This window comes from Hoplias malabaricus, chromosome 11 (genome assembly GCF_029633855.1).
Source record: "Hoplias malabaricus isolate fHopMal1 chromosome 11, fHopMal1.hap1, whole genome shotgun sequence".
Taxonomy (NCBI): Eukaryota; Metazoa; Chordata; class Actinopteri; order Characiformes; family Erythrinidae; genus Hoplias; species Hoplias malabaricus.
In genome coordinates, this window is record NC_089810.1 from 27,723,144 (window position 1) to 27,738,883 (window position 15,740).

Sequence of the window (15,740 nt, forward strand, 5' to 3'; positions counted from 1 at the left end):
CACTTGTCTTATTTTTGAAAAAGAAAAATGTTAGTGACTATAAACTGAAGAGTTCATGAGTCCCATTACTTTTTTCTTTTGAAAATTGTGTCTCCAGGGGTCTACTTTCATCAGGTAAAATTGATACCTCCTAATGATTTGAAGTTATTCAAGCTGAAGCAGGCAGTGGACAGATGGTCTCTCCAAGAGTCTCTTTAGACCCCAAGCTCTCCATAAGGAGATTTACTGCAAAAATACAGTGTATATATCTTGTCTAGGCCTAATTTCAACATCTTAGTGTTTTTCTTTACTTTCTATGAGAAACTCGTCTCCTGTCCCTCACCAAGTGGTCATTTGCCACTCACCAAAAAGTACAAACCCTTAGTTATGGTGTGTTTTATTCTAATGTACTGAGTTTATTTCTGATGTTTACACTTGTTTCTCACCGACTACAGTGTTCCTTTAAATGACTGACGTCTGCGCTGCACTCTGATTGGCTGTAGAGCGAGGCACACTCCTCCACACCCCTGCTGCATTTAAATGTCCTCAGTGGGGGAAATGTAACTAGTAAAAGACATCTAAGCTTTGAAACATGTTTATTGACTTGATTGTTATTTTGTGGAGCTTGTGGCTGTCAAACAGAACCGTTTCAGTCTCTCTCGCGGTGTCTGGGTCTGTTAGGCGCTGGAAACATATGCGCTCTGCTGCGTGTTTGTCCCACCTCCTTGGGTGCACATCAACGTAACTCTGTCCCTGATTGGTCTACAGACTTGATTGACATGTCGTTGGAGCCAATAGAGCAGTAGGTGTGACATGGGTCCACGGGGATCATATTTTAATTATTTTTTGAAAATGTGTACTATTTTTTTGGGATGTTTTTTGGCCTGTACTCTTGATACAAACATGAGGATTACTCACGAACGGTTTGATGGAGAGACTCAGATTTAGTCTTGTTTTGAAGAGGACTATCTAAGGTAAGCGCTGCTGTACTAACTTTGTTTGCGAGCCACTTGTGGGCTCTTCAGGCTTCGAGAGGCAGCGGTTTTGTCATTGATAAGTAAGAAACGTGAAGTTTGGATTATCTTATTTTAATGGCTTTAATTCCTTAGTCCTACATTTTAGTGTATATCTTCGTGATCCTGAGAGTCTGACTTTTGATGATATGTATACCAAATATGGCGCCATGAAAAATCTAAAAATCTGTACTGTTACTAATATTTTTTTCATAACAATTTCCAATAACAGCAAACATACTTATTTATCGAGTGAGATTATATATAAAACTAGAGGGGGAAAGTTCATGGGCAAACTTTGAATTTGGCTTGTCAAGTATTTATTATTTACTGTATTGCTAGCATCGTTGCCACATTAGCTTATTTGCTGCTTAATGGATGAATGCCATTACAATTTATAGAAACTGTCACATAAGAATAAACACCACATTAAAACTACTCATTATTTCTTTGCAGAACACCTTAAAAAACTTGACATTAAATTAACAGCTATTATATTTAGGCTTCCACATTAATTAGATGACTTTGCCAAATAAACGGTCACCTTACAAAGACCCTACCACCTTAAAAACTTTCGTTAGACTACTTTGTTCAATAAACTGCTGTTGGAATTTGACATTCAACCTTAAGAATCCAGCCACATTTATCTGTGGCTTCCTTAAGTCAGTGGGGTATGCTGTTATTCCTATGTATTAGGCTCTATGTGTGCCTGTGTGAGAGTGGCAGTTAAATGTCAGTGTTCCCGGAAAGGTCTGCCATAGATGTCCTATGAGAGGACCATGTCCTGTTTAAACGTTTGTTGCACGAAAACCGTACCCCACAATGATAAACTAATCACATTGTACTAGAAAGAACCCTTTGCCAATCGATTTGGTGCAGGAACTGTGCAGATTGAGCAAGACTTGTTGGTGTTATGGTAGTGTAAAAACACAAACAATTTAAAAAAGATGTGCTCACCCAGTCAAGAAATACATTGAAGTCTAAGGGGCCTGGGACCCTGCCTAGTGCCAAACACTCATAACTCAAAATCTCTACAGTGAAATGATTTTATATTTATAGGTGTTGGAAAGGTGAAATAAAAAAAAATCCCCATTAAAAAATTCAACTTAAAAAATACCTATTTAAGACTTCAACCTTAAATAAATGACCATTTCAAATAACCCTTAAAACCTTAAAAAGACCACCAATACATTTTGATTGCCTCCTTTTAAAAAAAATCCACCTTAAGAAACCCACAACATTTTTTAAAGATGTCCACCATAAAAACAACAACATTATTTGGAGATCCATCTTAAAGATGACCTTTAAAATCTTAGAGACTGTCTGTATATTTCTGTGTCCCTCACACCTCTCCCCCTCCCTTTCTCTCTCTCACACGCACGCACACACAACTGAAGGACTGAGAGAGATTCACAATTCAATGAATTCCTACGCAGGCACACCCTCCAAACAAACTGGTGTAGCTCAAAAACTTTCAGCTATAATTCATTGTGTTATGACGAGTTAATGACAGAACAAATTATTGAAAAACTACTCACTGAGCCGCTCTGAAATACATTGAACTCTATGGGAGCCGAAACTTCCCTAGTGCTGAACAAAAAGTCATAACTCAAACACCGTATTTTCAAATGTTCTCAAATTCACAGGTGCTAGACCGGGGTAATTTCTCTACCATCCATCCATCCATTATCTGTAACCGCTTATCCAATTTAGGGTCGCGGGGGGTCCAGAGCCTACCTGGAATCATTGGGCGCAAGGCGGGAATACACCCTGGAGGGGGCGCCAGTCCTTCACAGGGCAACACAGACAACCACACACATTCACTCACACACTCACACCTACGGACTCTACGGACCAATCCACCTATCAACGTGTGTTTATGGACTGTGGGAGGAAACCGGAGCACCCGGAGGAAACCCACGCGGACAACACACCAACTCCTCACAGACAGTCACCCGGAGCGGGAATCGAACCCACAACGTCCAGGTCCCTGGAGCTGCGCCACCGTGCTGCCCCAAGAAATAAATTATCAGATTTAATTTTAAATCTCGCTGACTTTCAAGTTAAACCTTGTTCAGCAGCAAAAAGTCTTGGTGTCATAATTGACCCAGATTTATCATTTGATCAACACATAGGCAGTATCACTAGGACAGCTTTTTTACATCTTCGGAATATTGCTAAGATTAGAAATGCCTTATCCCTGCAGGACACAGAAAAATTAGTACATGCCTTTATTACTTCAAGGCTTGACTACTGTAACGCACTACTGTCAGGATGCACCAGCACCAATTTAAGAAAACTTCAACTAGTTCAAAATGCTGCAACCAGGGTCCTCACTAAAACTAGAAAATTTGAACATATTAGCCCAGTTCTATCATCACTTCATTGGCTGCCTGTTAAATTCCGCATCGACTACAAAATTCTGTTATTAACATATAAATCTCTACATGGGCTTGCTGCTGAATACCTTCAAGATACAATTTCCTATTATGAGCCTCCACGTTTACTCAGATCACAGAATACTGGATTTTTAATTGTTCCCAGAATTCAGAAGGCCTCAGCTGGGGGAAGAGCCTTTTCTTATAAAGCCCCCAAACTCTGAAATGATCTTCCTGAAAATGTTCGGGTCTCAGACACAGTCGCAATCTTCAAATCTAGGCTAAAAACTCATCTGTTTAGTTTATCTTTTGGTAGTTAATGCTCCCCCATAGATAAAGGCAGCAGATCCGGGGGGTCCATAGACACAGGGAATTATATCAAATTGAGACACTGGTTCATGTGATCACTCACCGCCGCTTCACGCCCACCCTACATATAAGTTTTCATGGACTCCTAACTATTATTACCAGTAAATTGGCCAGAGGAGCATAGGTCACCTCTTGTGAGCCTTGGATCCTCCCAAGGTTTCTTCCTCAGCTGAGGGAGTTTTTACTTGCCACTGTTGCCCCTGGCTTGCTCTCCTGTGGAATTTTTACATTCTTTTACATTTTTACATTTCATGTTAAAACTTTATCTTTAGTGAAATTCTGTGAAGCTGCTTTGTGACAACATCAGTTGTAAAAAGCACTATACAAATAAATTTGATTTGATCTTAGGAATCTCTCCATAATCTGTGATTATTTGGACCGTCTGTCAGAGCAGTGAAAACTGTGACATCAAAACACTCCAGGAACATACCTGGAAACCACTGAAAAATAATACTGAAACAATATGCAAACAGCTTGAGCCTATAAACAACATGCAAATTGCTGAACGCAATGTTGGACAGTTCGAATAGAAGAGTGCATGAAAACAGAATGCAATGTTAATGACTCATACATGGCATGATAACACCATAAGAGACTGCTGTAAATCAATTAATTCTGCAAAATTTGAATAGACCCAAACTTCCCTTAAGAATTTTGACAGAACCATACAGTAGTTCTAAAATTGTTATGGAATAAATAGTTTTACTTACTGAATAATAAATCATGATTTCTAATTAATAAAAATAAAAATAGTCTGACCACAAAAAAAGAAAGTTCAAAACAGACTGAAGGCAGCATGCTGAGTGCTGCATTTGGCTGAGCTGAAAGGTCAGAGTGACCAAAAATAGGTCAGTGCTCTTAGAGGTGGCAGTTCCCACACCCATCCAAAGGCAACTGGCACCATTAGCCTTAGTCTTGTGGGGAGAGAGAGAGAGATATTGTGTGTGTGTTTGTGTGTACATGTGTGTGTGTGCGTATTCATATTCATACATACATACACACATCAACAGGGTAAAGCTAAAAAATTATTCCATTACAAATAACTAATTACTTCTGTTGAAATATAATGTAATTGCTTTAATTATCTTTCTCCTGATTCTTGTGCTGAGAATTAATCTTCCTGGTATTCGTAAGCTATTTTCACATATAAACATTTGATGTTTTATAATTACAGACTATAGTCCATTTTTGTTGTTTAAATGTGTTTTTCTCCTTTTCACCCGGTTTGTCAATGGTCAGGGCCCACAAAGGGCCACCACCGAGCAAGTATGATTTGGGTGGTGGATAATTCTCAGCACTGCAATGATTTGTCTGATCCATGCGTACCAGTACAACACACACTAACACACCACTGCCACCATGTCAGTGTCACTGCAGCGCTGAGAATGATCCACCACCCAACATTATAACCAAAATACTGTTCTATAGGCTAAATTCATCGGCTTATTCTGAAGCTGCAGCATGAGCTCAGCACACATACAATGAACTGAGATATATATAGTGAGTCAGCAGCAGCCCACCTTTCTGCAACTTCTACCACTAAGACTGTGTTTCCATGACGATGGCAGATTAAAGAAAAACAACACCATGGCACAGTGTACCTCCTACACACAAACACACAGACATACATATACAGACACAAACTCACACACACCAGTGTGACTCCTAGCACCTTTTCACCACCACAAACTTCCTCTGAGCATGTTCCACATTTTACACACGCCTCTGAAGTTCATCTCTCACACACCTACAAAAGTCATCCAGGACGGTTGCCATGGTTTATGCAGACCCATAAGCAAAGAATATAACAGTACAGTCCCACACTCCTACTTCCATACTAATCTTACTCCCATACTTTACAGGAGATGCAGGAGCTCAAAGAACCAACAGAGGGGACTGCTAGTTCTGTCTTGGGAGATCACATGTTTTTCAAGAGTTTAGCTTATGTATAAGCCTGCATCCAACATTTTGTTTCAATTAAATTTTTAAATGTTTAATGCTTAAGTGTTATAAAGATCTGTGCAATCAACACAAATATAGTGTTTACAGCATTCAACCAAGCAAAGCTTCTATGACTAACTATGTGTAGTGGATATGATGAATGTGTATTAATTTCTAATAAGAAATTTTGACTTTCTGAAGATGTGATTTTAAATACCCAAGCTTTTGCTAGTTTTCAGAGACATCTCTAACCAAGATCGTAAGGTGAGATAAACCTCCAGAGCAGGCCCGTAAAACCCCCTCCAAAGACCCTTTTTTATGACTTAAGGACCCCCAGGGTCAAGAAAAGAATGCAGAGAGACACAGAGACTCAATCTTGATTGAAACCCACAATGCCCTCTTTAAAGGACACCTTTTTAAAGACTGTTAACTCTAAAAGACTCAAACATCCCAAAGTTCTTACATGGAAAACAAGTTGTATATGGGCACAACTGTTTGAAATTAACCCCGTTTTGACAATCAAAATAGGTGGAATTAATTTACATGTGTTTAAAGTCATTTTTGTTTATATGAATTTATGTAGAACCAAGGTAGTCACATACTATGTGTTTAGTTGGTTAATAATTATATAGAACATGGTTACCTTTTTCTTAATTATATTACTTTGTGTTAACATATAATCTTTTATATTGCAAAGTGTTCACTCAGGGATGGTCAAGTCTTTGTCTTGTCAAGTGTCATAAATTCTATGTGATGCCACTCCCAAGGTACAGGAAACAGCCAATCAGGAGCAAGAAATGTTCCAATTCTCCCTCATTGAGGACGAATCAGGTATTCGGGGCGGGTTTTCTAAACTCTAGTTAAAAACCTGTGGCGCTAAATGACACAAGCTTTGTAAGGTTTTTCGAGCTTTTTGGGCTTCTGCCCCTTTTTCTCCGATGTTCGACTCTTCACTTCAAGGCTCCAGACACTTGGGGCGTTGTCTCTTTTAGCTTTTTCAAGGCTAAAAGAGTAAAATGACCTGAGTTTTGGAAATGACTCTGCAGGCGTCAGACTCATGGCTTTCTTAAACAGCCTTGGACCTTTAAAGCGTGGTCCAGATAGAAACTACAGATTAAGAAAAGCTATAGTTTAACCCTCGCAAAATTTCAGTGCCACACCCAGAGCATAAAGGAAACCTTAGACCTCTGACCCTCCAAACGACGACAACGCCACGAAGAGGACTGCTGCACGCACCCTCAGAATGATTTTCTGAGATGCGGAAACCTGCCCAGGAGAGACCTGCATGGACATGTCTCTCTCTCACAAGGCAGCAGGTCAGCGACGACGAAGAATCCCCACAGAGACCTTCAGAACACCACCAGCTCCGACGGCTGCGTCTGAAAGCCTCGGGAGAAAACCATCAGCGGCATGCTCCCTGTCGATCTCCGGATACGTAAGGTCACATGGTCTCATGTCTCTCATGGCTCATGGGTTGGTACTGAGAGTTTGCTAGGATAAACAATAACCTTTCTTAGAACTTAGGACAATAATTATCATAGAGAAATTCCCTCATATATTAATCTCCCTGTTCCCTCATGTATCGCTGTAATCCATTTTATTATATGAATGTCTAATTAATATTCATTATTTGATATTACAGTTAATAAACCAGTTGTGTGATAAAACCAATCATTGGTTATTTGTTTGTGTGTGCACCTTTCTTGTATGGAATTATAACTTCTAGTTCAGATTCCATTTCAGAATCAAGAACCCACAGCGGGTCAATGAGCATAATTCATTAATAATAATTAATTCTGGCTAATTCTGCTGTATAATATGTGAAGATGACCTACTTGTCTAAGCTAAAATTAAGGCAGGTAAGGACACTACATATTAGTTAATGGCTCCCAAACATGGAGCTTAGCAAAATGAATTAAATAATTAATTATTAATAAAATAATAATTAATTATCATTGACTCCGCTATGTAGTGCAAATGCCACCGTGCATACTACTTCCACTACATATGAGTAGAAGTCACTTCTGGAACAAAACGTTTTATCATCATGAAATTAGAATGAGCTGTATAATATACTTCAGCATATGGAACAGTGCCATTCCCTCACCTTTTGTACTTTTCCCATAGAAAGGGGTTCTGGACTCGGAGGATCTTTAGGATGCGGAATTTGGTCTCAGACACTGTTTTGTGAAAAAGGTTGTAAACGGTGCGGTAGCTGCGGTCATCGCTGGATACAGGCACCTGGATGAAGTCCTGGCTAGGGCTCATGGTGACCCAAGTCTCTGGGAATGGCCGAGGAACTACATCTGATGTGGGAGAGAGTGGTTGCAGTCCGGAAACATCCAGAGGAAAGAGGCCACCTAGAGTTCTGACAAAAGGGAAAAACAGGGTTTTAGCCCATATTAATTAATGAGTTGTTAATTTAGTAGAGTGACGCATAGCAAAATACCTACAATTATCCACAAGGATTTATAACCCAGAACATTCCTCTAACTTAAACTACCTAATTAAATAAAAATACAAATACACAGGTCTAAGAATAAGTGCATATTTTACATTGGAATTCCAAAAAGCTGCCACATTAAGATAACTGCCTATATATTTTGAACACCACATTAAAAAATTCCACATTCAACAATTAGACATTTTATTTAAACTTCCACATTAAATAAATGACAACTTCAATAAACATTAAAACAGACAGTATATTTTAAATGCCACATTAAAAAGTCCACCTTAAAAACTTCCTAAAAACCTCTTATTTAGACCTTCGCATTGAATAAACAACCACTTCAAATGAATCTTAAAAGTTAAAAAAAACAGTAAAAAGCCAGTATATTTTGATTGCCACATTTAAAAAAATGAATCCACCTTAAGAAGCACACAATTATGATTTCCACCTTTAAAAATTACCACTTTACATAAACCTTAAAACTTTAAAAAGACTGGCAATATATTTTGATCGCCACATTTAAAAAATTCCACATTAAAAACAGCAACAATATTATTTTGACTTCCACCCTTAAAATCTTAAAGGAGCAATCTGTAGGATATTTCCTGTACATAGTCATAAACTGTCCAGAGTGTGTGATCATAGATTAAGGAAAAAGTCAAAGCTAAAACACTGCTGCCTCTCTTAGCATTGCTAAAGCAGTATATTCTCTTTGAGAAGTACCCAGTCCAGTGTGGAGCTCCTGTGATCCCACCATCTGAGGTCCTGCCTTTCATTCCGCCCTCTGTCTAATCACTTTACAGTCCAACGTGTGACCAGGTCTACAAACCCAAAAAGCCCCATTGCCCTTCTAAAAATCTCCATGACCAGAGATGGAGTAAAATAAGAGGAAGTATTGGCCTTATGTTTGAAAAGTGGAGGCAGTTTACAAGCAGCAACACTAGAGAGCAGAGCCAGAACTGGCTAATATTCTCCTGAACAGGTAACAGCTAATAATTTCTGAAAAACATCATAGAAGTACAGATGCCTGTGTATAGATTAAAAGGAGTAAACGCCATAGGTTGTGTGATTCATAATGTGTGTCAGGACTGTGTTTTGTGTATTTTGTACTAAGAAGGTTAATAATAACACCATTGAAATGTGTAAAAACCTTTTTTTAAAAAGAAATTGAGGCAGATGCATGTGTATTTCTCCATGGTGTGTGTGTGTGTTTTAAGCTGTTTCATAGTTCTGATTTTAAAAGCGTGGTGTCAGTATTACAGATTGCACCTTTAAATGAGACTGCCCACGTATCTCTCTCACACATACATCTCCCCCTCACTCTCACTCTCTCCCCCTCCCCCTCTATTTCTCTCTCTCTTTCTCTCTCACACATGCAAGCACAAAGCTATGGGGGGTTTAAACTTCCAAACAAACTTTTGTAGCTCAGATAATATTTTAAAAATCGCTTAACCAAGACACTGCTGCGACAAGAACATTCTGGGGTTCAATTTGGTGTAAATATTGTCCAGATTGACCAAGAATTGATCATGTCATCACAAGTTAATCTGAGAAGAAATTTTAAAAATCCATAGAAATTCATGGAAAAATCTGAAAAACTTGTTGAGGCGAACAAGTGTGCATATCTAAAAGCTGTATAAGAAGCATGGTTTTCGGTTCGAATTGAGTGACTATCTCGAAAAATGCAGGCGGAATTAAAGTTTAGCTGTTTAAGGTGGAAATGAGTATTCCATTAGAAGCTGGAGAACTCAAATAAGATGCATAAATATTTAAGGTGGAAGTAAATGCTTCAATACGAAAATTGTGAGTAAGAATCAAGGATCTGCCCCCTAAAATTAAATTTATGGTTGAAGGGAAAGCCTCGTCTAGTCTATAATTTTTGATGGTTTAGACAGTACATTCTTATAAATGCAGGCTCTTTATATTTTTGCCTTCCTCTTAAGCAGGTAAATGTTTAGTGACATCACATACAATAAGGTGGAACTAAACGTTTAACTACGAAAACTGTGGATAAGAAGATCTGCCCCTAAACGGCATTTATCACTTATCACTATGGTTAGAAATTTTCTGACCTATTTGGACACTGAAATACTCATTCATGCTTTCTCTCCTCCCAGTTGGACTACTGTAATGCCCTGTTCACCTGTTTGAGCCAGAGGGACGTGGCTCATCTGCAGCCTGTTCAAAACGCAGCAGCCCATCTTCTCAGCAGAAGAAAACTATACAAGCCTCTCTTCATTGGCTGCCTGTGAGTTTTAGGATTGATTTTAAAATATTAGTGCTGACTTACCAGGCTCTACATAATGAGGGCCCAGCATATATCTCTGAGCTTCTGTGCCCACTTGAGAGGGTGAGACCCTTAAGATCCTCTAACCAGGGCCTACTAGCAATGCCCAGAACCAAACCCAATGCAAAGGAGGATAAGGCATTTGCAGCGTGGGCTCCTAAACTTTGGAATAATCTCTTCACTGACTTTAGACATTCAGTCTCAGTATATGTGTTTAAAAGAAAGTTTAAAGACTTACATTTATTCTGTTGCTTTTAGTAACTCTTGATTTTGGTTGTCTTTGAATTACTTTATTAATTACTTTATATATATATATATATATTTAACTATTGTATTTTTATTATGTTGTATTGTGAAGCACTTTGTTGCTTGCTCTAGGTAAGAGCTATATAAATAAAGATTTACTGACTTACTTACTTTATGGTGGAAAGGAAAATCGATAAGTAACACCAGTAAACAGTTAAACTGCAAGCACTGCCAACCATAATAAGCCAGAAGAAGAAACTGACTTAAAGAGAACAATATAGTGCACACTGCAAGGAATGCACAACCATAATAATAAACAATGTTGCAACCATAATTACAAACAAATGCAGACTGGTGCCACATCTGAAGAAGTAGGTCAAAACACCATATTTAGCATTGTAAAAAATATTTTTTCTTCTTCACATAAAACTGTTTGACCCACATATTAAATATAAGTGCTCTTATAAACTACATCTAATCAAGAAGCTCATGATGAAGCAGCTTAATATACAATGCTGTTTAAATAGACTGCCATGGGCTAACTGAACTTAAGAGCCCCAAGTAGGAACAGCTATGTAATCTTATAAAGGAAGTGGAGTGCAGTTCAAATTCTTCTTCTAATGTTTCTTATACTTGTCATTATTATCATGTACTGGGAGCTGGATTGAAGCAAAATTAAGGGTCATCTTTTGGAATCCAAAGTCTGGGGAAATAATCACTGTCCATTTATAATGTATTTAATTTTTTTTGCCAGACATCATTGTAGAACTCAATGCAGGACTAATTAAAACTCTCCTTATCAGAGCTGTATTGCTAAAATTGGATGAGAGCAAAGCAGCGCAGGGTGTTTGTGGAACAGGTGGGATGCGAGTCAGGCTTTACTGTTCTTTCTCTTTGATGTTGTCTTATTATTTTCCAGCAGGGTAGACATGATTGCTTGAGTTAGCCTGAGTCATCTTCTACCTGAGTTCTCCTAAACCATGCCACTTTCACTGTCTCTCTCTGTTTTCTTTCCCCCAACTTTTTGACTTTCCCTTTCTGTCTCTTTGTTGTGGCCTGCCAAATGACATCTCTAGAAATGCTAGGGAATTATTTTCCATGTTTCTAAAAAGACCCTGGTAAGAATGAAGAAATGGAGTATTAAAAAGGAAATAAAAGGAAGGGGTGGTATTAAATTGTACCTTACTAATGGGACTGTGTGTGTGTGTTTATGTGTGTAAGAGAAATAGATTTATGCTGTGTGCCGAGCAGTAACTGGACTGGTGTGGGCAGAAGCTCAGCCAAGTTGCCACTCAGCCTAATAGCTTCCACCCCCGAGGTTAGGACAGCTTGTTCCTGCCACAGCAGGAGCCTCCAGCTGCGAAACCCAGTGCTATTCACACCCAGCCGAGGCCACAGAGCCACGTGCACAGTGATACAACTGTCACTGACACTTTAGCACTAGATTGGGGCAAATATATAAGCTCATCAAGTCTAAATGAACAGTTTGATTATAATATAAATATACACAACTCCATTTACTCCATTTACATGGTTACTTGTTTCTTAAGATTTTAACTGGAGCTACATAACAAATGTATTTCACATGATTATGTCTTATGGGTTGCACTGTGGCAAAACAGGTAGTGTTGCTCTCACACAGCTGCAGGGTTCTGGGATTTTGGGTTCGAGCCCTGCCTCAAATGATTGTCTGTGTGGATTTCCTCCCATTGTTCAAAAACATATTTCGGTAGGTGGATTGGCCAGGCAAATGTGTCCATAGCTATGAGTGTGTGAGTATGTTTTGCCCTGTCATGGACTGGTGCTATGTCCAGGGAATGTCCCTTCCTGGTACCCAGTAAATCTCGGTAAGCTCCTGAACTGGATAAGCTACTACAGACAATGAATGAATGAATGATTATCTTAAACATCACACACTTGCCTCTAAATGGATGGAGCCATTAAGTAATCTCTTAAAATAGACTTGCTTCAGTGATATTATGTAACGTTCTGTTATTAGTTATTTAACTGACTAAAACATTAAAAGCCTCAAATTTGTCAACAGATTTGTCATACAATATTCAAAGCCTCATAAGCAACATCAATTTGATATTACTCAACAGCCCAACATATTTTGACAAAAGTGAAAATGTAGACACTCCTCATTGTCTGTACAGCGCAAAGTGGATGGATATTTACTTCCAAATACTCTTAGCTATGAGGGATTTGTAGCTGCATGGCACAAATACAGCAGCTGCCAAAAGGATCCAGGTTTATTTACTGTTTAAGAAAAAAGTGTACAATTCTTCATTTAAAGTGTTCCTTTTAGTGCAAGTTGTGTAAAGGGGCATAACACAATGCTAGCTTTAGCGATTCTGGTAGAGGCTAACAGCATTTTGTTGACTTGTACTGAGCACAGACAATAAAGTTAAGCCTGTCTTGAATCTAAAATTTATCCAAACCATAACTACTAAAGAAGAGTGGAACATCTTGGGCCAAAATTAGACTATGAAAAATACATTAAACCATTCCATAGTTATCTGTTATCTGTCAAGAGTTACCTGCTTTTTCACTTGGCATATTCAAAGAAAAATATCACCATAAACTGTGAAGTAGGACGAAAAAAGTAGGAGGCTGGTCATAAGATTCACTTCCTGCACAGATCAGAGGAGCTCAGCAACAGATGCATCAATGATGGGAAAAAACACTTAAAAAAGGCCTGAAGTGAAAACGTCTGGCCCAAAAAACTCTACTTCCCAAACAGTCATGTTTCCCTCTCATTCACCTAGCTTCACCAATCTGGAACCAGTTTATGCTTTACTCCTCTTTCCTCATTCTCTTCATCTGCAAATTTCTGTCTTGTTTTGCTTTCCACCGAATGAGTGGTGGTGTGTGCCTCTGGACATTAGTGCCAGCATGACAGGCAGTCTGTTAAGACAGGTACACTCCAACAGCAGCAGAATGTTCTAGGAGTACAAAGTGTACTCACAAATAGAACCGATAGAAACACTTCATACACACACGGTAAGGGGTTTGGCAGTCAGAAACCATTTTCTTATATTGGTTCTGGAATGTATAGACATTGGAAGTTGCTTGAAATACAACCACAATACTTTTAACTCTAAAGATGACCAGCATTTCAAAAAGAAAGAAAGAATTTAATTTATCATGGTACAGTACAGGATGTGTACTGGATGAGTCAGAAAGAAAGCTGGGTACATTTTCCCCTTCATTCTTTCACCATTAAAGGTAATAAAGGGGTGTTTTATTCAAGAATGAAGAGCAGAGATTTTTCCTTTCCTCTAAAAGTAGCAAGGCTAAAGGGAAATTAACTGAGATTCATTCTCTCTTATATGTGCCATCCTGCTGAGATTATTTTTTACTTCTCATATACTACAAACATGAAATAGGCATAAAACCAGCATAGGAATATACAAGATTCTCCAATATACAAGACTCTTTTTGGTGTAATACAGGGAATCAGAGATGGAACATGAAAATGTGGGATTATTATGGGCTGTGCTGGGAGTAATTTGCACTGTGTTTCCATGGATACTCACTGTAAGTATTGAGAGAGCCTGACAGAGGACATAAAGAGTGGCCGTTTCTTGATTTGGCGGCGGAAGCCGAAGACAGCGTTCTGCTGGAAGCCCTCACGGATGTTCAGTATGTACTGATTCTGTAGCGTAATGAAGCGCACCTCCTTTAAGCCCCGCCCACTTGCCTCCTCAATCAAACGCACCACTGGCTATGGAACAATGAGAGAGAAATGTTAGAGTTGGAGAAAGTGACAGAGAAAAACAGACTGATTGAGACAGGGAGACAATGAGAATGTGAAAGAACAATAGCAAAGAGAAACTAGGCAAGCCTAGGTTGGCCGGACTGCCATTAGCCAAATAGCCACTGTCACAGAGGTACTTATGGCATTTCAAAAAACAGGAAATCCCAAAATACATACCCTTGTCATTGGAAGGTCTGGAAAAGCAGCACACTGGAGCACAACGTTTTGTTCATAATATATAACACCTGAATCAGTGTTTTTCTTGTCCATTTATTTAAAAATTAAATACTAGATGATCTACCACCAAAGAACAAAGAATACCAAGAACCTTTTTGTTGATTTTAAGAATTACAATTACTTATTTATTAAGTGTAACTGGTTAGAGTAAAACGTGAAGTTTAATGTAGCTGTCCAGAGATATATGGAGTTTTATATACACAATAACACCACAAAATTTCTCCCCACAGGAGAAATAAGACAAATTCAGCAGTCCTCCTCTCTCTGTGAGATGTAATACATTTGTAAATGTTGCAGAGTTCTGACCTGTCCTGCTGAGCTTGTGAACAGTGGAGAAACTAACGCAGAGCCAAACACAGGCACAGAAACACACACAAACTGAGCATGATCCTGTTATATTTCCTATTATTTATCCATGGTTCACACTGAATAACCTACTGTTATTTGGTTCCAACTAGGAACGGAATTTTCTGGTTCATGATTCAATTTATGATGATGGAAGCCTGCAAAACATTTCCAAATGTAATTCAAAAACTGCAATGTGAAACATAGCTAAAATAACAACAGTGTTGTAGAGCCATCTAAAGTTCTCTCTGTGAAATACGGCTGAACCAACAGTTCCTAGGCATTCGCATTTCAAAAATAGCAATCAGTCAGTAAGCGAAAATGGCACCCCCAGGACACGGGGTGGGGGGTTACACAAGATCCACTTGTGTAATTACAAAAGGCAAAATTTAAGTTGAGGCACATATGTAATTACATAAGCTTTACTACTGTAATCCGTCTGTAACAGACACCAATTCATCAGTAGTTACATCGTTGATGCATATGCTGTTCATGTGTAACTACATAGTTATTAGAGACACTTAATATAAAGTGTGACAAAATAAATAACTTTATTTTCAAAAGGGAACACTTATGTAATGGGCAGGTCAGAACGTTCCTTCACACACTTATACACATATTCATACTTCCTGAAAATGTGGACACATATCCTAAATACCTAAAACAAAACTGTTATACAGACATTTATATACCCCTCTGTTGTGGACTTAATTCATTCATTCTTATCATTCAT

The 15,740-nt window shown here is 38.6% G+C and overlaps 1 protein-coding gene across 2 annotated transcripts in view; it reads right to left on the reverse strand.

Moving 5' to 3' along the window:
• Nucleotides 1-15,740, reverse strand: part of tiparp (TCDD-inducible poly(ADP-ribose) polymerase) — a 42,410-nt gene that overhangs the window by 10,856 nt on the left and 15,814 nt on the right. For both annotated transcript variants that reach the window (XM_066685617.1, XM_066685618.1), the window contains exons 4-5: nucleotides 14,205-14,392; nucleotides 7,788-8,048 (exon numbers count right to left, since the gene is read on the reverse strand). In XM_066685617.1, the coding sequence (XP_066541714.1) occupies nucleotides 7,788-8,048; nucleotides 14,205-14,392 (449 nt within the window). The remainder of the gene's footprint in view (nucleotides 1-7,787; nucleotides 8,049-14,204; nucleotides 14,393-15,740) is intronic.